Here is a 22,930-nt window from a genome sequence, read left to right as displayed (position 1 = left end):
TCAACAGTCTTCAGGAGTGAAAAGTTGCATAGACTGAAGTTTATTTACCCTTTTTAGAGCAAAGGAATTATAAAGAGAAGAGAAGCAGCAGCTACTTTGAAATAACATTCTGTATTATGTACAACAATTCTCACGTATTTGATTCAAAATGAGCGTTAATTTGAAAAAGGACCAATGGGAGCCTAAAACCCTCCTGAGTAATTTCCTAAAGAAATGTATTTTCTAGAAATTAAACTTTGCTTTCTTAATGAACACATTTTGCAGAGATGAGTTATTGGTATTGTCAATTCAAATTACCAGTGGATGCTCCTTGCAAAAGAGCAGTCCCTTTTGAGGATTTATTGTAAAACGAAACAGGAGACAAGGATGCATATTATTTGTTTGTTTCCCCCACAAGGATATATCATTAATGTGTTTGTAAGAACTAATATGCATGGCCTCCAAATTACATCTGCGGAGTCATTATAAAAAGTGCTTACTGTATTGCCATATAATTAGGTTCCCTATGCTGAATATATTATTTCAAAGCTGTCAGAAGAAAAATTACAGACCTTGTGTAACTCCACAGGAGTTGGTGACATGATTTCTTTCATTTCTTGCTTAATTTTTCTCAGAACCATGGATTTTCTCCCCACATCTGACGGCAATGTGTTGCTACGAGTAGCTTGACTGTAATGTGGCCTTACAGTACTTCTTTCCTGGAAGCTGGCTTGTCTTCCCAGCTGGCTACGAGGTTGTGGGTTTTCATGATTCAAACTCATTGTACTTCCTGACATAATTGTGGCCTAGAGCATTAATGAACAGGTTAATTTTTAACACAGAATGTGGGTTAAGTAAGTGGTTAATTCATAGCAGTAGGAAAAACATCTCTATTCTTTGTTAAAACACAATGACTCAGGGCACAGCAAAAGGCAAGAGGATAGATGTTCAATCTGCTTGCAAGTCACTACAAAATAAAGGACCACAACAAAACACAACAACAGAACCCTATAGGCAAAAGTTTTCAGATGGCATTTCAAACTAAAATACTGAGCACTAGAATGGCTATGCTTGTAAGCTAGTCCCCTGGCAGACTGAAGAGTGTGCAGTATAATTGCCTACTTTAAAAATATTTTACACGTAACGAAAACAACATTTAAGTGGCGGCATAATTGCATTTGTCGGAACTGGACATACAGGAAGGCATTTACAATTCAGACTGCGTGTGCAAGGTAACAAAAATGTGAGTCAGCAGAACGTGTCGGCAGCTCTAGAGTCAGCGCTGGCAGAGAGCGTGCCTGGATACTCTCCCAGGCCGGGAAGGCTCAGTGCAGGTTAGCTCACTGCCTGGAAAGAACTTTTGCGTAACGGACATATTGCAAGAGTACCTGCCTCAGCTTAGCACTAATACTTCCGAGGCACAAGCCCCTGGCCCACTGCTGCTTTTAATCTCAGTAAAAGCCAGCCTTTTATGTTAGATGCAGGAATACATGGAGGGTGAAATCTTGAAAGACGATGACGGGAGTCATCTCGTCCACTGGGCGGAACGGACTGACATGAAAAGCACCCACGCACAGCAAGGAGCCTCCTCCCTTGTGAGACACTTTCTGCTCCGGGTAACGGGAGGCAAACGCACTTTGGCGCAGCCACGGTACAGAGACGCCACTGCTGGGAGAGGGTACGCTGAATTCCCTGCTTACTCTGCCTGGTGCCGATGGACAAGTGAAAAGGGAAATCAAAAGGCCATAACCTGAACTCTGACTGGGAAAGGATGCAGGCAGCCTTCTTGAAAATGTGTAGTAAAAATGAAGGGGGAAAACTAAGGGGAAAACAGGCAAATAACCGTTTGCTTCTGACTCTGGTGAGCATGTCTGTCGCCCTTCTTTCTCCCAGCTCCAGCACTACTTTCACGACGAGATCATATATCGTAGCCTTAACAGTCTCTCTTGTGCTCAGTAATGACTGATATTACTGCCTGATGGAGCAAAAGCATCCAGAGGACTTGGCAAACAACAGTTTTCTTTGCTCTTTGGCTGAGAACCTTGAAATGAAAAACGATAAGGAGTCCTTGACTACGCAATGGCACTTCATAAAATAGAGGCATTGCCGTTCTCAGCACCCTGTCATACTGAATGAGTCTTGCTTTCATTTCAGAGCTGTGGGTTGTGCAACAAGGCGATGCTATAAATGATACAGCACCTACAGTTCTGAATTTCACTTTTATGAAAGGCTGAGGAAAATTCAACGTGTGGAAGTAACTGAATTCTGGTCAGCACGAATGATCTATTTCCATTTTGAAATGATCTATTTCCATTTCCTTTTATTGTGCTCTGAATATTGAAAATTGCAAGAGAAGCCTGCGGTGCTGAACCATATCTAACTATGGAATTAAACCAGTATAACATTTTCTCCTACATTTCTCTAGTTTGCAATAACAAATACATGAGAATCACTTTTGCTATCCATACATGCAATACAAAAACCGTAAATCTGAGGAAGTAAATTAATCTGAACTGAAAAACTTTCACCCAGTTATGCCATTCACATTCCTCCTGGCTGCTAAAGGACTTTATATAACATAAAAATGAAAATGAGATTCTGCCAGTTTTGCAGCTCCAGGAATTTAAAAGAACATAAAAGAAAATATTTTAGGACCTTTCATTCCGTAGCTTTAAGTGGCAGTATAATCTTAATTGTTCTGATTAGACAACTTAGAGAAAAGGTGATTACAAAAATAAAGACTCGAAGTTACTCTCTCTCTGTTCCCTTCCCCCTCTGCCCCCCTTACAATCTCACTCGAAGCATGGCTAGATTTGCAATTAACTTCAGGATGAAATGTGAAAATTTGTTACGTAGTGAAGAAATGGCTATATAACGAACATTTCTCACGTTGGCAGCTTTTTTTGCAGAGTGGTAAGATTACAGGTAAACATTTTGAAAAGCTGATTTTCTTTTATGTTCATCTTAATCAAATTAAGTTTCAATTTAAAAGGCAACCTACGGCATGCTAAGAAAAGCTGCATAAAGCGTCTGTCAGAGAATGGGATGCGTTGCTGCAGGAAGGTTATGCCCGCTTAAGAAGTTCTGCGCCATTTGCTGCCTGTGCAGGCAGCACCAATGGTTATGCACAGCAGAAGCTGCAAGTCAAAGCTCTGGGGTGAACACGTTTGTAGAATTTTGGTTGCATTGTACAAAAGAAAACAGCTCTGGTTAGGGGCGGGGGAGGCAGCTGCACAAGCAAAAAATATAAAAGTAAAGGGTAGGTACCAAGAGTGTCATGTTTCTCAAACACAGACGCCTGTCAGCCTTGTCCTGTGGAGAGGGGTTAAAGCTTTTAAATGAATTGGTGTGATTAGTGCAACTTAAAAGAAAAGAAAGGAGAAAATAAAATGAAAGTAAACCAAACCAAAACCATTATATTTCTCTATAATTGGAAAGAAAGGTTAAAATTGTTCTACCTCTAGTTCCCTCAGAATTCCTGACTGGCCACAGGTCTCTAAATCCTCCAGAGCCTGAGACCAGAAATTTTCCTCCTGGTCAGCCTCGGTGTTATCATGGGTACCTGCGAAGCTAGATTTACAATGAGAGGTTAAGAAAACGTGGACTTTTTTCCCTCGAAAAAGATATTTTACACACGTGCGTTGCCACAGATTGCAACTTGAATGACAGAACGTTACAGTAGGTAGGCAGGAGAGTGGGGAAGAGTTGCTGATCAGGTGAGGCTGGATGAACATGCAGAGCACATGACAGACAAGTCTTCTCATAACCTGGCAGTCGCTAGCAGCTGGCAGGATCTGAGCAGCCAGTTATTCAGTAAGGAGATAAACGGATTCCAAGAACAATTCAATACACATTTTTACTGGATTGAAACTGGGACCTCCCTATGAAAATTAATGAATCAACCAGTAGCTGTGTGCAGAGCTGCTCCGTGCAACGTATATTTGCAATAAAACCTTTCAACCTCATGGACTTCTCCTGGGGAATAGGAAAAGTGCCCTCAATTTTTGCAAACAGCATTTTGCAAAAGAGGGATGGTGGTGTTTTTTACCTGATCCCTTCAGCCTAAGCTCCGTTTATCATTATCAATTTAAGCCCACCTGACTGCTGTCGTATAAACTGCTCCAGTCATTTCATACACAAACACAGGGAAACTCGGGGATGCAACTGTCTTGCATGGAGACTTAGGTCTCTGCTGTTTCTTAAACACACTGAAGCCTCATTACTAGCACTCCTGAGCAGGACATTGGTGACAGCGATGCTTAGGGAAGTCGCCCAGCAAGAGAGGTCTGATCAAAAATGCCAACTCTGGACTGCAGCAACACAGCCCAAAGCAACACCGTGACAGTGTATGTGTGTGAGGGGAGGAAGCAGGAGTTTTCTGCTGTCTTAGCAAGGGCAATCGGCTCCATGATGGTTCACACAAGCATCAGAGCTGCTGCACGGCAGGGGGCTGATTATGTGAAAGGCACAGGGGAAAGATGAGGAAGGAAAGAATGAGAATTCGCCCTTTTGGTGGCAGCAAGCTGTTACTTTGGAGCAGCTGCCCATGGACTGCCGCTAGTGGTGCTTAACAGCACATAAACAGAGCAAACACTATTATGGAAGCATCTGAGGCCTCGCTTGACAAACAATGTATTACTGTGAATAGCGTGAATGTAACACTGTTAACAGAATAGCTTTTAAATAGGAGAATTGCCCAGCACAACGGAGGACAGCTCGAATGCTTCAAACACATGATACTCTGCCTCAGAGATGCTTTTTTACAGTTAGGATCGGTCAAGCAGACAATGGTCAGCCATTTCAATCTCTTATTGCAATGATTCTCCATCTAGCATCAGTGTCTCTTCTAAGATATTGCAATAGGTACAGCAATGGTGGGAATACCTACTCAGATCACAGATGCAATTCCTCCCAGGCAAGATAAGAAAGTATTTAAAACATGATTTTAGAAAGATCCATGACTTCTGAAATTAGCTCCTTCTTGTTTTAACAGCCAATGTTGAACACAGACTAACTTATTCATTACAATACTTTTCTTTATATTGCATACTGATATTATAATATAAAATGGAATTGAGTTAATAAACAGGATTATTTGAGGCAATTGCCTGCGACAGCAAAGACTGGATTTCCTAGAACTGGAGGTGAATTTATTTTCTGACTTCTGTGAAATCTGAAATCACGATGCCTATACGTCTGGACCTCTTTTTAGCTGAAACAATTCCTTTTTCTGCCCTCACCTCCTCTTTTGCCTTTTCTCCTAGTCTTGTCTCCTGGTGTGTGAAATGCTCAACTTTCGCATCTCCATTACAGCCACATGAATAAACTGATTTGTAGCTGAGCTACTGTACCAGAAAAAACAGGTACCAAAATAGTTTTGCATCTCTACGGCTTCTTTTTCTGAAACCTGAGAGATTGATTTTATGTCATGTGAAATATTGTTTGACCTATAATGAATATATTTGGTTTTCTGACACTTATTCAAAGAGCCATCAGAAATTTAGATGCATAAAAATGCTGAAGGAGAGGTAGTGGGTCAGACATGAAGAACCAGGTGCCTATGATTTGGTTCTTATTGCCATATAAGAGACAAAATAATTTTTTTTTTTTTTTTAAATTCAGGAGGTGATAGGATGTTCTAGGATCTGGCAGGCTCATCCCTTCAAGTATTGTTTTAACGTGCAAAAAATTTCCCTGGAGCAGGAACTATAACAGACTTGTCCTACCTGCCAGTGATAGGTAGACATCAGGCTACAGAGTGGTTTAAGCTCTCTGGTTTTTCATTCACTTGCCAACCGAAATTTCATTGTCGCTCAACAGCATGTTAATGATGTGTTTTCTGCTTTTACCTTGTTTTCCTCCTTTTTCTCATTTCAACTGTTTTTCCTTTCTTCACCACCCCCACCCCCCGCCCCAGCCCAGCTCAATCTCACTCCTGTGCACTCTTTGTTCACCTACCTGGAAGTATTCCACTCTTCCAGCTGTCCCCCACCTTTCCTTTGCCCACCAGAGGCACCTTTCCACATCTTGTTCTCTTTCTTCATGCTCCTGATGCTCTCTCCCCCCAGTCTCTCTACAGAAGTTTGCTTTAAATGGCTTTCTTGATTCTCTTCCAGTGTCTCAGTCTCCTTCTGCTGCCACATATTCTTGGAAGCTGTGCTACACAAAATAAAGATAAGAAAAAATTACTTTTTAGTGTTATAGAAGACGACAAGTTGCTTAGCTAGAGGCAGAGAAGAGGTGGTTTTCTGGGGATCCCTTAACAGGCTGGAAGAACGGATACGCCCTTCTCAGATACTCCAGCACTCGGTATAGGAACACCATCAGGTATGGCATAATCCATTTTACAGAGACAGGGTTAAAAAAAATCATTATTTTAATTCGTGCCATATATCTCAGGTGTAAGTCACATTGACATGTAGAACAAGGCTCTTTAATGTGCATACTTTCTGTTGAATAGTGCTTGACAATGGTAGCAGAATGCATGCTTTTCATTTAGAAGATTCTGTATTTTACAGTCCAGCTTCCTGAGTCACTGCTCATCAACCTTTTCAGCCTGTGACTTAGGTAACTGCAAAACAGTAGGTGTTCTGGAATCTATGGATGCATCTCATCTGAGAAGCAAAATATGGGCTTTAACTGTGGATAAAGATGCTGCTATTACATTAAAGATATTAACTTACCAAGAATATGAAGAAAACTATGGTCATTTCCTTTATTAAATATTGTCCACGATGCCTATGAAAACTTCTACTATGCTTCTGGCCAGTAGGGAGCAAAGGAGCTGGATACGAACTGAGAACTCACACTTGCCCAGACCTTAGCTATCATCTTGCCAGACTCGTCTCCAGACAAAATGCCACTGGGCAATCTGCTGCATCAGAGGGTTTGTCATTCAGATTCTGAAAAGCAGCACTGGCATCTAAGCTTTGCCTTGATTTGTATTTCAAAGGTAACAGGCTGGACCTTATGGATTTACTTCTCTAGTATGTTTATACAGGAACCAGAAAGGGTTTATTTAGTACTAAACCTGAACTTCTCACAGACTGGGATTTCAGGCTCATTGTGCAGCTACACCAAGAAACTGTATTTCTAACGAAGGACATGCATGTCTGCAAGTCCTGAGGATGGGTACAAAGAGCACTAGAAATCTTTCTGTGTTGTCTATCTTCCCGTGTCAGAGGAAGAACTGTTCTTTGGTAGGAATTACCCAAGTCTCTGCAGTGATTCCACTGCCAGATGCACCCTTAGAATAGAGAATAAGAAACTTCTGTGTCTTTCACTATCTCCAAGCATTGTCAACTAAGCATTTTTCCCCAGAAAGTTCTTTTGCCTGCAGAGAAAGTCACTGAAAAGGAGATTTACTTCTCAGAAGAAGAGGAATGAATGCATAGAAAACTACAATAGCTTTGGACAAGACATTTCTACCTGGATCACTTCGTTCTCCTACTGAATCACTGCAGATGTCTCAAGCATTTATGGAAGAAGACTGTAATTTCTCCTTCTTTGCCCAAACCAAAACGAAGAGTTTTCATGAAAGAGAAAAGATTAACATGCCAGTTGTCTTTAGATACTTTATTTGTAGGTTTATTTTTGCGGAAGTTTTTTTTTTTTGAAGCTTACCAGGGGAATGCCCTAGTTTTTTTGTTTGTTTATTCTTAAGAGATAAACGCTGTGCATTTTTTTGTCTGAAGTAACTCAAAATAAATATATGTCTTGGTTTTGGCATCATAATCTTCCATAAATGTCACTAATCTACCCTAATAAGTTCCATGAAGTATAAATACTATATCTCATATTTAAAGGAAGAGCTGCTATAGCTGCATTAGAAAAACATAATTTCATTGCAGACAGTAAGTGTTCATTTTGGAGGCACTGAGGCAGCTGCAAATCAAACAGAAACACCTATGAGAACTTACCTGCTTGCTGTAGGTCGGTCCCATTCGTCATCACTCAGCCCTGTATCATGAAATGGGTGGTTTCGTGGTTTGCTTGGAGGGGACAAACTAGTCTGTTTAGGACTCCTCCATTCATAGGCATTGAAGTTGTATCCTGAAGCCTGATAGCTGTGTCCTAAAAAAGATGAATTATATATTTAGGGCGGTGTATATGTTTTAATGACAGAAAAGCACATCTCTGAAGCTGGGTCCTCTAGAACCTGGATGTGGACTCATGGTTGCTACCTTGTTTTTGCAGTAGTAGTCAGATCATTTATGACCTAAATTATGCCTGGAATTAGGTGTGCTTTAGAGCTTCTCCTATGAAAGTCCATTGAAAGCAAAATCTGAAATATACCTAACACTGTTCTCTTACTGTTTATGTCTTGGCTGCTTCTGATGTTTTAGACACCTTCACAATTGATCAGCTTCCAATTTGACATCATACATTGAATACTAGTGAACAAATCACGTGTGTTATGGATGTGTTAAATATGTGTTAACGTGGTCATGTGCAACATGCCCAAAATTAAACCTAAGCTATTAAGAAAACTGTGCTTCAGACCTATTGAAAAAAGAGTTTGCAAGGATGCATGAAAAAATCACATCAACTTGATGTTTGAGATGACTAGCAAGAAAGTTTTTTTCTTCCTCCTGGTAACTTTCTCAAATTTGGAAGCAATGCAGCCAAGAATTGGAGACATATTAGCGTCAATTATACTACCAAGCTGTAGAATGGCAACCTAGATGCAGAAGTTGGCATGGTGTAGAGGCTCTCGAGTGACCATTAACTGGAGTAATGCCAGAAGAGGAAGGAGAGCAGCTGTCTCAGCACCGCTGAGGCAAGGCCTCGTTAATACAAATGCAGGACCGTGCTGTCATAGCCCTGCACTGCCCTGCATAAGGCCAACGTGAGAATCTCTGTACTTGTGCCCCTTTGTGGAAGGGGAACTTGCACTTAGCAGAGACACTGCTTTTTGCTAGGGCTCCAAAAGCTGAGAAGAGGCCCGTCTCACAATGGGCACACGTGCCCAGGACCAGTATACACCCTTGGAAAGCTCACCTCTGAAAGTCATTTATCTATCAGCCATTTCCAAATATCTCAAAGCTGTGTAAATGGCATCAGATGGCCTTTATGATGGCCTTTATATCTGAAGAATTTACTTCTGTGTGCTTTTATCATACAAGCAATGTTGGTATTAATTCAATAGTATTTCTTTAACTGAATTCAGTGTAATTTTAATTCCCAGTAGGAACCAGACAGTCTGGCTTCCAAGTGATGTATCAAGAAGAACACATGGATTGTCTTGTCACAAGCCGATGCTGATCTGGTAAGCAAAATCCATTATGGTAGAGCTGCTATATATATATTTAATCTTGACATATTCCTTTTCTAGCTCTGTACTTGGTGTTTTCTGATGTGCATATTGGATTAGGATGTTCTATTTTGTGGATGACTAACAAATATCACTGCTGTCACCTCTCTAAAGAGGGCAATTTGCTTCCATAAATCAGTCTAGACCTGTCTCCCTCAAATCCCATGTAACTAGAGAGTTGTGTGCATTTTCCACCTAATTGGCAGACATTAACACACCCCCAGATTCTAGGAAGGGTTTTGGTTGCGAAAATGTGACTGCTGTGTGGGGAAGGCTCCAGATTAGTAATACAGACACATTAGACAAAGGTACAAAATGGGGTATTAATTCAAGGAGAGAAAAGACTGCTCACCAGCATTAAATTAGTAACTAATAGGATAAAGCATTATCTGGTGCTCCAGAAACATTCCCCAAACTCCTCAATTTGCTTAGCCTGTGCTTATGCCAAGAAAGGTTTGGAGAGAAGCCAAACTCAACTTGACAGGTCAAGACAGAATGAACTTTTAATAAAAATGTGGGTCGCATTAGTACCACAGCAAGGGACAAGGCGCAAATCTGATTACACTCAGGCTGTTTAGCAGAAGTGCCATGTATACAACTAAGTCTGGGCTGATTTTTTCAAGAGAGTTAGAAAAAAAATCTGCTTTGAGATACTGGTTTAATTTTGGCATGGCATCCGAATCATCAGGACTTTGGAAAGCAGTCTGGGCCTCAATCCTTTCCATAGTTGAACAATTTGCTCCAAATACAATCAATTCACCCAGCAAATGAGTACTATCATTTTGGCACTTTTTCAGCAATACTTCTCTTTAGAACACAAAAATCACAGAATCATAGAACCACAGGGTGGGAAGGGACCTCTGGAGATCATCTAGTCCAACCCCCCTGCCAGAGCAGGGTCACCTTAGAGCAGGTTGCACAGGAACGCGTCCAGGTGGGTTTTGAATGTCTCCAGAGACAGAGACTCCACCACCTCTCTGGGCAGCCTGTGCCAGTGCTCTGCCACCCTCAAAGTAAAGAAGTTCCTCTTCATGTTTAGGTGGAACTTCCTATGCTCAAGTTTGTGCCCATTTACCTCTTGTCCTGTCCCCGGGCACCACTGAAAAGAGCCTGGCCCCATCCTCCTGACACCCACCCTTTAAGTATTTGTAAGTGTTGCTAAGGTCCCGCCTCAGCTGTCTTTTTTCCTGAAGACCCGTATCCCTCAGCCTTTCTTCGTAAAAGAGGTGTTCGAGTCCCCTAATCATCTTGGTAGCTCTCTGCTGCACCCTCTCCAGCAGTTCCCTGTCCCCCTTGAACCGGGGAGCCCAGAACTGGACACAGTACTCCAGGTGCGGCCTCACCAAGGCAGAGTAGAGGGGGAGGATGACCTCCCTCGACCTGCTGGCCACACTCTTCTTGATGCACCCCAGGATGCCACTGGCCTTCTTGGCCACAAGGGCACATTGTTGGCTCATGGTCATCCTGTTGTCCACTAGGACTCCCAGGTCTCTTTCAGCTGAGCTGCTCTCCAGCAGGTCTGCCCCCAACCTGTCCTGGTGCATGGGGTTATTCCTCCCCGGGTGCAGCACCCTACACTTGCTCTTGTTGAATTTCATATCATAATCATATCAGAAGAAAATCTAATGTGATTTATTTTGATGAACTGACCAAACCAGTTAATAACAGAAAAGGGGACAAATTCATCCCAAAACTAACTCCAGTGAAATACAAATTATACAGGGGTAATATAGCCCAATACATCGAGTGCTAAATAAAACATTATATATAACAGTAAATTAAAAGTAAAATGTAGAAAACAGGAGTTATAATTAAATGTATTGAGACTGTCTTGTTCAAAGCAAGTTGATGACAAATATATGCAGTAAGGCTAAGAAATACTTAAAAATTAAAGAACAGAAAAAACATGGCCACTAGTAGTGACATCAGCTACTTCTTGATCTCAGGTAGCTCAGCAGGTTTCAAAGGAAACATTCTGCTTTCCAGAAGCAACCACCGGTGTTATCATTGAGCAGGCACATTAGAGAATAGCAACGTAAGTAATCAGCACAGAACTTCAGTCTATACGGGAAATCTGCTGGGCAGAGCTCAGTTTCAGTTCTCTGTGTGAGGGTACAAAACAGCTGTCCATGAGCTACTACCAGTGCTCCTGGAAAGCAACAGAAAGCAACAGAAAAATAAAATTGAAAGAATGTGTGCAACCAGAGCGAACGAGAAAAAATTATTTGAGGCAAGGATCTACCTGTCCGGATACATGCCAGGTAGTGGGAATACCTGCTTTACTATGGAAATAAACATTTTAAAGAGAGTCAAATAAAACACTGAAGCTGTGTGGAAGTTATTTTTCATGTTATCTAGAATAACACAAGATGTCTGTATCTCTCTCTGCCTAAATAAATGTGTCTTACAAATTAAAATGAGATTATTTGAAAATCCTATATAAACCAATAGTCAGACATAAATAGAGAATTTAGTGTTAAGGAAAATCATGTCTTTAAATAGAATGACTGTTTTTGAGAGCTGAACGTTAGATGTTAATTCTGCAAGAATGAGGAAGAAGCAAAAGATTTACAAATCATAAGCAATGCCTAACGCTCCCCCTTCAGCAGTTTATAATAAATCTGCCGTAAGTTAAAAATTACTGTATATGGGCATCAAATTCATGAACATCTTCAGTGTGTTCTGTGCCTTGCATTGATCTGTATTTGAAGGATAAACTCATTTAGTTGTGGATGAGCTATGGAGCGGGCTATTCAGATGTCAGTAAAGCTAACAAAAGTCTTTTAATTTATTGATAAATGCTTCGTAACACATCATGTTGTCATGAAAGACTGAATCTGAGGCCAGCCAAGTGTAAGAAATCATGCTGCCTGGCGGGGTGTGTGGTCATAATGAGACACTGGCAAAGTACAAGGTTTAAAGTTGGTACAGATAAAGTTCTCTTTAAGGCAAAGGAAGGTCAACCATGAAGGCGATAATTCCTACTTTAAATGTCGATTGCATTCTTGATAGTACCTTGATTTCCAAAGCTGGTATCAATACCAGAGCCATCCCACGACTCTACTGCGCTGTCAACACTTGGGACTGTAGTGGAATAGATGTCTGAGAGTTTGCCAGATTTCTGTGCAGCAGAGGTTTCATCTTCAGCATCACTGAGTTCGCTTATGTGACCCACAGGGACAGAAAATTTCTTGGGACTGGTAGCTGAATAGGATTATAAAAAAAAAAAAAAAAGGGTGGTGGTGGTCATTGCTTTACTGCATTTCTGAGAATATGCTTTTTACTACTGACATTACGTTTTTCCAGGGATGGCCTAAATGCTTGTTAATCTGTAACAACACACGCTTTTAAAGACCACTGATGCTACTAGCCCTGGCCATACTCACCATCTGTCTGCTTCTTGATTTTCAAGGTGACAGTTTCTCCTGCCATCTGTAATAAATGAATGGCTTCACTCAAAGGCTTTCCTTTCAGACTGCTACTGTTTATTGCTAGGATTCTGTCTCCTATGTGAATTGCCCCAGTCCTACATTAACAGAGAAAAGTAAAACATTGAGAAGAGAGTATAAAAAGCAACAAAGGCAATTTCTTTGCATATTTGGAGCATGAAAGTCTGATTTTCCTTTCTTTCGTTTTTTCAGCTGTGTTGCAGAATACTTCTTTTGTTAGAAATGCTTAAAGCAAGTCACCTTTGTTGTAGTGACAATAGCAGAGCTAAGGCATGAAGATGTGGATTTCTGTGTTACTGTGGTAGTTGAGTTAATCACCACTGAATGATGTTGTTTGCAGCCCATCTGTTTAAGAGCAATCTCAGACAGCTCAGTAAGTTCTGAAAGGAGTCAGATTTCTAGAAGTCGTCACAACATAACACATAATGGCACTGTGAGCAAGTAACCAACTATTTCACCAACGTGGCTTTCAGGATGGATCATATCAAGAGATGAAAATAAATTCTCTTTGTGTAAACACACTGTTCTGGCTGTGCACAGTATCATGTTTTGTGTGCTGGAAGTTCTCTCTGAAAGGTACCGATTGCAATGACTCCACCTATCTTAGAAATGACAGGTGATAGAAAACCTTAGCACTTTCATTGTTCGCTATCCATCACTTACCATGAGGAGCATTTCGGCTCCTTGGGTAACACTTGCTATTGTGTATGTAAGTGCACAAACAGATGCAGTATGTGTGTGTGCTAAGTTCAGATAATCTTAGACACATGAAGTGCTTTCCCTAGCTATTGTACTATACAAGGCTTTTAAAAGGATGATAAAATGTTCTGGTGACTGAGTGGTTCGATTGACTAGTCTTTCCTAGGTGATTTATAATAAGGACCACAATCCTCTGCTTTGTCTTGTATAGTATGTGCAAGAACATCCTGTTAAGATATTGCTCATGCTCCTGAACTTGACAATGATCAAAAAACAGCAGGAAAAAGATGATAAACTCAGATTTGGAGAATTATAAAAAAATAAATTCCTAAACCATGAAAACTAGTGTCTTCAGGTAAACAAAATAGATCTTTATCTCAACAAAAAGAACATTTAAAAATAATTTGCTTTCCAATTTACCTTTCAGCTAATCCTCCTTTTGTAAGGCTGGAAATGATTATGGGATCAAAGGGCTCTTCAGTACCAGAGATTGTAATTCCAAGAGGCCCACCATAGCGCTTGAGCTCAACAGTATAAATAATTGCTCCAGAACTCTCCTGTTCATCTGCAATAAATGCCAAGGGGATGCAATTGGTTTCTTATGAAAGAGGGAATGAAAAAAATAGCACATTCAGTCTAGTGACTGGTAATCAAACAACATATTCAAAGGATTACATTTCAAATACACTTCTTAATCAGTAATTAATATTCTACTGGATTCTTTAAAAAACCAAACCAAAACAAAAACAAAAAAAACAAACTCAAACCCAAACCCCTCTCTTTTGCAATTTCTTTTTTATTGCCAAAACCTGATTACATTGAAGGCAACAGAAAATCTCCCCTCATTCTATTAAGACTAAATTTTACTCAGTTTAAAATCTTTTTGTCTTCTTTCCTGTTAAAATACAACTTCAGGCTATTGTGTTACAGAATCACAGAATAGCTGAAGTTGGAAGGGACCTCTGGAGGTCTTTTTGTCCAACTCCCCCGCCCAATCAGGGCCACTAGGATCAGATTGCCCAGGACTTTATCCAGATGGCTTTTGAGTATCTCCAAAGATGGAGACTCCACAACCCCTCTGGGCAACCCATGCCAGTGCTCAGTCACTCTCACAGTAAACAAGTGTCTCCTGATGTTCAGAAGAACGTTCCATGTTTCAATTTGTGTCCATTGCTTCTTGTCCTGTCACTGGGCACCACTGAAGACAGCCTGTCTCTCTCCACTTTACACCTCCCCTTCAGGTATTTATATACATCGATAAGAGCTTTCTCTTCTCCAGGCTGAACGGTCCCAGCTTTCTCAGCCTTTCCTCACAGGAGAGGTGCTCCAGCCCCGTCACTGGACCTGATCCACTATGTCCAAGTGTCTCTTGCACTGGGGAGACCAGGACTGGAAGCAGCACTCCAGAAATCTCTCACCAGTGTTGAGCAGAGGGGAAGGACCACCTCCCTTGACCTAAGGAGGCTCTTGGCCTTCTTTGCCGCAAGGGTACATTATTAGAGAAAAGACAAGTTACTACTATTGTATAAATACTGGTACTCATCTGTTTCTTGAACTGAATGGAAGGTATTTAGAAGCAAAGATAATTCAAAAGTTTTAAAACCCAGCTTCCTTAAAAGAATTGTGGGAAAAATAACAAGTTATGATAAGACGAGCAGCTGCCTTGCTAAGAGAACCTGAAATATGTCCCATGTTTTTGATGGACAAGTTTTAAGCTTTTGTAACAGAATCAAAAATAGCTTCTGAATTCTGAATTATCAACTAAGCTGAATAATAACTCCATTACATTTGATTTCATTATATTGCATTAAGTCATTTGCATTATTTTGAAATTTTAGTCTCGCCAAACAATCATCAGAAATGGAGAAGGATTCATCAATGGGTAAGCTTAAATACAATGTATTTTCCCCAGACAATACCCGGCAGGTGTTGCAGCAACAAGAAAGGCTCCTGTATTTATACAGTGCATGCTCTTTACGTATTATCAAAAAAATATCACAGCAGGAGAGCAATCAACTGCAGTATCTTTGAGTTGTGAAGGGATGTTTTAAAATTTAAAATGCTAGATTTCTCCTCAGATCAAAATAACAAATGATCCCTTGCCCATCTTATGATATCGGTATTCAGCCATGACGTCTGGCCTGGTGGGCAACGTTTCCTAGAGCTGTGGGTAATGACATTTCGAACGGCTCAGCGAGTGTGGAAAATGTCTAGGATGCACATTCCGTAAATGTTACTAGAACTAACCTGAGACAAGCCAGAAAATTCAAATGTTCCCATTTCTATTTGTGTAGACAGAAAAACTTTAAAAGGAAAAAAAAAAAGATACCTGCATCGCTAACAAAGGTTCAAAGAGTTGCTTTCTTCTCATGCTGAACATGGTACTGAAGCAGAGCTGGAGAATCATTAATATCTTTGGAACTACTTTGTTTCTTCCCAGTTTACAGAAAATTTAGGCCTTTAGCTTCCCCCCACCCCAACTCCCTCCTATTTGCCCTTTGCTATCCACATAAAGAAAATGGTACACATATAGAATCAAAGGAGAGAAGAATTAGTGGAAAAATACTGGGATTTTCATGCTTAATGTTTGCCTTGTACTTGGGGCATTATCATCAGTGTTTTGGCACAGTTCACATCAACTACATTTTATCTGATGCACTTTTTCCAGAAGCACCCAACTCCCAGGACCCCACTGGAAGCCTCTGGCCGGCATACAGTGGGCTGACATGTAAGCTGCCACTGCACAGCAGAAGAGTGGCAGCTCTTGCTTGCTTGCTAGAGCGTTTTTGAAACAACAACAAATCCTCTGGGATCTAATGCCAACAACATTTACACAGGTTGACCCAGTGGAAGACTTCAACTGAAGGATGAAAAGTAATCCACCAAACTAATTGAAAATGTAATAGCCAGTATTTGCTAAGGGTTGACACAATACTGATGTTTCTCCGCTATCAACCGTAAGTGAATAAGAAGTTATTAATCATACAGCAGCCCTGCCACATGAGAGCTGGAAGTTTATAGATCTTAGTGAATGACTGGAAAGGAGACTGGTCCATTATGTCTGTCTTCTGGTTAGCCCTAGTTAAGAAAATTAATGGCAGAATGCAACAGATGTCAAATGTCACTGTTCTCTTCAATGCTTTTTCCAGGCAGTAGAAACGTAAGCTATCCAAGAACACGGCATGCATGTGGCCTGAATTCACAATGAAGGCCAGTCTTGCCATGAAAGCAAAGAACTCTTAATATTCAAAAAAAAAGGTGGCAGCCATTAGGTTAATCAGGAGATGAAACTGTCCTCCGTTTGGGAAGCTGGCAGGAAAAAAAGGAAAGAGAAAAACTGCTGAAAACATACTTCCATGTGGGGAGGAAATATAACCAAACTACCATGTTTTCAGGTCCCATGTTTTTGAGATTTTCCTTTTTCTTTTCTTGTGATGCAATTGTGGATAGCTCTTGGAAACTGCATTTAATGAAAGTGGACCCTTGTGCTGCAGTGCCTCTGTTCTGTCCACTAGCCTTGCTCTTCAGAGTAACATCTGATCAATACAGACATAAGGGCAAAGAAGAGCACGGTCTGGGGGAGCACAAGACATGTACTACTTGGCTGCTGGCGTCACCTGCACGGTTGACTCTGAGGAACACAGCTCTGAGACACATACAACTGTCTGGAGAAGGGAGGAGTTGGAAAAACAGCAGAGGAGGGAAAAACAGAAGGAAGAAAGAAGAGCTAGAAGCTAGAAATACTTAAAAATGAATAGCATTTGAAAGAGAGCAAAGAAACGAGAAGCTAGGGAGGAAGAACCTCCTCAAAAAAACATGCCATGAGAGATTAAGAAAAATTTAAATTTAATCTCACTCTGTGATTTGTAAATTGTTTTGGAGTGCTCCATGCCTACTCTTCTATTAACTTTAGGCTTTTCTTTTCTTCAGGAATTTATTAATGATTTTTTTCTGTTGAGATTTAGAAGCACATTTCTCCCCTTTGTGAGAAAACAGACTTTGATAAATAAACTAATAGCAAAAAGCAAGAATTTATTTTAATTGAGATACACTTTGCTACACCTTTGCTACTATTTTGCCATTGTTTTTTAAAATATTTTTCCTTTAGCATTTCAAGACACACTCGTTCATTTTAGATTTCAAAGTACCTGAAACCTCAAATACTTTCAATTACACTTTGACACCTAGTCACCTATTACAAGAGACATTTATATAGAGAATTTTGTTCAGTACGTCTCTGAGTAGCTGTCCATGTACATTTGAACCTGTTCAGTTACACCAATTGTGTCTGGATAAGACACTGTAGTTGTGTGAGAATCTAGATATAGATATATGATGTAACTGCAAAATAAACAATGTGAACGTGTAAAAGAAAACCATGGAATAAGAACCCCTCTCAGACTAAAATCTATACCAGCTGCCATGGTGTGCAATACCTAAGAGACCAAAGATGTTATTTTAAAGGAGTGGATACCGAAATCCACGTTTCAGTGACAGCAACAGAAAATGTGTACCAACTTCAATGGAAATGGAAGCTGTCCTCGAAAAAGATTAAGTCCACAAGGTGAGAAGGAGTTGGGGGTGTGGGGAGGACGACATGACACACACAGGACAAACCCTCAAGTGTTTAAAAGTGTGGGAGGTTACTACTTTTTCTACATGGCTCTAACTCGTGCCCCTCTGCTAGTCTGCTGGTAATTTCTCTGCAGGGTTATTAATGACAGAGTCTTCCAAATGACGGGAAGAAGGTGAAGGAGGGATCCCAGGTGCCATGAATGCTTAAAAGACAGACCTTCTCTTGTGCAGGAGAAAAGTCAAACTTCCTTCTACAGGCATTTTTCCTGTCAATCTTCTGCCAAGTGTAGTTACAGTTTGCTCTTCACAACATGCCTGGTTTGCTCTGTTTTGCAAAGCAACTGTCAGTCAGGTGTCCCTTTGGATGTACAGCCCATGACCAACCTGGCCAACCTCTGACCAAGACGGACCAACTATGTGTAGCAAATCCCACCTCACCACCTGTGGGGACCTAAGCACAATATTCTGCCGACCAGTGGCCATGCACTTTGCTGGATCAAGATTTACTTCTGAAACCAAATTTGTGCAAGACGCTAAAGGCATCCGCCTTTGCCTTGTACTGATCATACTGAAAAGATACTTTCTGTTTGCTTTCAAAAGCAAATAAAGGAAAAGAGCATTCTAGTGCAATTCTAAACACCATTTCAACAGTCGCACTTGATTTTAAATAATAATGTGGCAGGCTGTGCCTTTTTGCTGTGAGACTGCATAGAGCTTAAGACAACTGAATCTACAGTTCATGCTTTTGTGTAACGCTGTGATATAAATCCCAGCAGTAATAGTAGTTATAATTGTCTAACTTGCTTTGCCACTAGAATGCAGAACTTGCTTTATTATCTCTAGGTAGAAATTCTGCTCTTATGCAATCCGTAATGGGGAAGATCCAGGAATATTAATAGATGTAGGTGTGCTAAATGATGGCAGCTCCAATACTTCCACTGGGCTGATCAGACATGGCTCCTCCATCAGCCATCCAGCACAGCGTGTAAAGTACTACCTACCTCTAAGCACGTGAACAATCACACTGAGGTCAAGTTTGTAAATTTATGGATAAAGCATGCACTTCACCACTCTGCTGGAGAACTGAGGCCTATGGATCCATGCTTTGCTAACCATGATTCCAATCTTACAAGCAGAGAAAATCTCAATTCGCTGATAAGAGAAAGATCAACCTTATATAGCTGCACCTGAGGGGAACTGAAGACCTCATTGTGCAGTGCAGCTCCTGCAGGCAATATAGCCATCGAGAAAATGCAAAACTTTATATACCATGACAATTCTTTTTAGTGTGACATTTTCTGATTAGCATTAGCATGTCAGCCAGGTTTAGAAAAAACATTTCACTAAAATATAAATCCAAAAGAATAACCCTTTGTTCTAAAAATCCTGAAAATACACAAGAATCTGCAATAGGCTCATTACTAATACCGGAATTATCTTCATCTTTGCGGATCTTTAACTTGACAAGGTCCTCACAGTGCTGAAGAATCTGGACAGCATCTTCCATTGAGCAATTATCAAGTCGAATATTATCTATTGCAAGCAGCTTATCACCAAGTTCGAGTGTGCCAGTTCTGTGAACAAGCAAACAAGCTTACATGAAATTCTAGTGACAATAAAGTAAGGTATCTTAGAAGGTAAGAACTCTATTTTAGAAACAAAATGGATTTTAAAACATAATTATTTCTTAATATGCTGGACTTCTAATTTGTAACTTTTTTTTCTTTTTTTAAAAAGCAGTGTCTCTTACAAGCTTCCTTCTGCTTAACTTGAGTCTGGTTGGCTACACAATGGGAACAGATTTTTATTGGGAGCTTGAATGTCTTACCTGTGAGCAACACTTCCTTTCTTGATATCAGAAATAACCAGAGGGTCCCCTGGTTTTCTACTGGATGGAGCTGTAATAAAGAATGCATACAAGTGTCTGTTGGTTTTTTTTTTCTAGATACACAGATGGGCAAATTCTGTTCACATTATTTACCTGTATTATATTCTTCCCCTTCCCCTAAGTTAAATGCATATTAATACAAACAATCATCATCAGCATATTAGTAAAACTGCATACTCCTCAAAAATTAGAAAATGCCAGGATTAAGGCAACCGGTGTAACATGAATTTAACATGATATCTCTGCACTCTGGGTTAGGCCAAGACTGAACCAGGCGAAGATATCACAGTACAGCTCCAGTGATCTATCATAAAATGCTGTGTAGCTACAACACATAAGGAAGACTTTCTGTTAGTAGAACCTTTCAGCACAACTACTAATGCTGATCTCTTTTGACAGAATATTTCTGTCAGTCATATATCATGTTTTATTATATCCCTGACAAACAGAGCTGCTCTGGCAAAATATCTAGAGTGGGCTAGTCTACGTTCTTTACATCCACTCCTGTCTCATTCAGTGCTTAAGGCAGAGGTAAGAAGATAATGCTCCCTGGGTGAGGAGGAGGATTCTACTTCACAATAAATGAGATGCTGTGGATAGTGGCCATGCACACCGTTGGGTAACTGATACACAGTTGTCACATCTGCACAGATGTAGCTTACATCACATGGATGCTTGCTTCACTGTGACTCGCTGCGTCCTCTGAAGTGAACTCTTTTGATGAGTAACCTTGCGCCTCTATACTGCTGCTGGGCCTTACACATTGCAGACTTTTCCCCAGTTTGTACTGGGGATACCTACTAGAAGCCCTGCAATTCCAGCAATGGTCACATTAGTAAAACCCCCACCAGCCCTCTCCTGCACACCTAACTCATTTCTTCTTGGAGGTATCTTTCAATTTTCTATCTGTCCATCATGGTTAAAAGGATGCTCGGCTCTACCAATGCCAGTCATTGCAATTCTTTACTGACTTGTGCAGAAATATTTGACAAGCTTCCCTTGACCAGGAAATTTGCTTAGCAATTTTGCTTGACGTTGGTTGCGTAGGAAGCAGTTTACTACCCCAGAGAAAGAAGACGATGATTACTGACTGCTTCCAGGGGACTGTTTCTTGGAGCAGCTTCACTGAATGCATTGTTTTGGAGGGTTCATCCATTTGCTGACAGGAGACTGCACTGAAGATCTGATATGGTAAACAGTGGGCTTAGAACTTGAGGGTGACAAAAAGATACATATTTAGACAACGGTGTGGCACCTTATCTCTGCCATTGGGAAATACACCACCTACAGCTGCTCTGGCCAGGAGGTGGTCTGTGTAGTGAACACAGACTGACTTTTGGGACTGTTGTTAACACAGAGGATGCTAACGCTAAAACACTGCCATGTGGTATATATAAGGTGCTCAGTTCTCCTGAAAGCGCTAATGGTTTTTGCACATGTAGGGCTCTTCAACTGCCCCAAGCCATTTCTGCTCTGTATGATGACGTCTCTGCATTCATTCACAGAAGGTACTTTTTCATTAGGCTCCAATGCCCAACTGACAATCACCTAGTAAGCTACCCAATATTGGAGGATCACCTACAAAATTCTGATGTCAGTTACTTTAGCAGCTCATGATTCTTCTCTTTGATGAAAAATGACAGATCTTTACCTACAGCAACCACACGTTGTATTAACAATGACACTTCCAACACAATATTCTAACAGATCTTCTTAACCTTGGCTGCCCAGACTGAGAAAGCCTTTGAATGTCCAAAGGAACTGTTTAAGGACTGCTAAATAGCTGTATTTCAAATGCAGTGTCTTGAAAGTCCAGAAGGCAGACGAACAAGGTATTTAAAGAATTTTTAGAAACTTGTCTAAAACAGTATGCTTTCAGAAAATGCCTGTGATGTAATTTAGAGAACAGCCATTAACTTTTTGCAAGACGTGTAATTTTCATAGCTTGTTTCTCATACGCCATGGGTCAACTACATCTTATATGACAGTTCCATGATTTACTTGAATTCTTTGTGTTTGTTTCACCAATTACTATCTTGTTAAAATTTATAGTATCACTTTGGTGATTTTTTTTTATTTTTTAATTCTTTGTTTTTACCCTCTGAGTTGCCTTATAAATCTTTGAGGTTATATGCCACCCACTGTACAATGTCTGCAGTTTGATATTTAAGTATTGAGATAGTCTTTATGAAACTGCTTTATAAAAATTACCAGTACTAAAGACAACAGTCCGTTATTGTTCCAAAAAGAAGAGAGAAGGAACCAAAATCGGGGAAAGAGCACAGTTCAAAGTGCAAAGCCACAGAGTACATGAGGATGCAAAGAGTATGATATTGCACACAAAGTTATTACAGTTTCAAACTGAGTAACTGTGATCCAGCGGTATTTTGTCAGTTATCCTGGGCTATTAATTGTGTCTGGTGGATGAAAGCCTTTTTGTAGGCAGCAAACACAGCTCAGTGTGAAATGAATCCCCCCATGCTGACAAGCCCTTAATAAGCAGCTACACCACACTTTGTTTTATTCTTGTTCAATGCTCATGACGTACTTGCTACAAACTATTCAAGTTGTGTTGCAGAGATAAAATCATTAATTTCCTCCTGAACTTTTGTACTGCACATCACCGCAGCCTGAGATTGCCTCCCAAACACTAGCAAACAGATGCTGTCCCCAGCAAGAAGATCAAGTATTATTATCCTGATTTTACAGATGAGGAAAGGAAACACAGGAACATTTAGGTCAAAGTATGACAATTTTCAGTGAGCAATTTGAGATATCCATGCCTTCATTTCTCACAATAGTTTGTAGTATATTACAGCTTCTATGTCCAAAGCACAAGTACTGGTATTTTCAGCAACAGCTGCAGATGCTCAGCATTTCTGCAAGTGTGACGCCAGGACCTCAATGATTTCCACAGAAAATCAAGCAGCCACCTGTGGAAAATCTCTCCCTCCCCACCTCGCCCCCATGAAATGACCTGTCTCAGCAGAACTCTATTGCAGAGAAAAGGAAAAAAACCCCTAATTT

At 40.5% G+C, this 22,930-nt stretch overlaps 1 protein-coding gene across 9 annotated transcripts in view; it reads right to left on the bottom strand.

The window, feature by feature from the left end:
• The window catches only part of GRIP1 (glutamate receptor interacting protein 1), a 335,688-nt gene that overhangs the window by 8,013 nt on the left and 304,745 nt on the right, over positions 1-22,930 (bottom strand). For 4 of the 9 annotated variants that reach the window (XM_054183548.1, XM_054183625.1, XM_054183774.1 and 1 more), the window contains 10 exons: positions 19,844-19,913; positions 19,444-19,589; positions 13,861-14,005; positions 12,679-12,818; positions 12,308-12,496; positions 7,899-8,052; positions 5,938-6,138; positions 3,438-3,549; positions 3,247-3,291; positions 552-785 (listed from right to left, as the gene is read on the bottom strand). In XM_054183548.1, coding sequence (XP_054039523.1) covers positions 552-785; positions 3,247-3,291; positions 3,438-3,549; positions 5,938-6,138; positions 7,899-8,052; positions 12,308-12,496; positions 12,679-12,818; positions 13,861-14,005; positions 19,444-19,589; positions 19,844-19,913 — 1,436 coding nt within the window. The remainder of the gene's footprint in view (positions 1-551; positions 786-3,246; positions 3,292-3,437; positions 3,550-5,937; positions 6,139-7,898; positions 8,053-12,307; positions 12,497-12,678; positions 12,819-13,860; positions 14,006-19,443; positions 19,590-19,843; positions 19,914-22,930) is intronic. The other 5 variants (XM_054183689.1, XM_054184033.1, XM_054184064.1 and 2 more) reach the window with 3 other exon arrangements.

The sequence above is a fragment of the Rissa tridactyla genome, chromosome 1 (genome assembly GCF_028500815.1).
Source record: "Rissa tridactyla isolate bRisTri1 chromosome 1, bRisTri1.patW.cur.20221130, whole genome shotgun sequence".
NCBI lineage: Eukaryota > Metazoa > Chordata > Aves > Charadriiformes > Laridae > Rissa > Rissa tridactyla.
The sequence above is the reverse complement of the archived record's forward strand: the minus strand, read 5'-3'. Positions and strand labels throughout refer to the sequence as shown.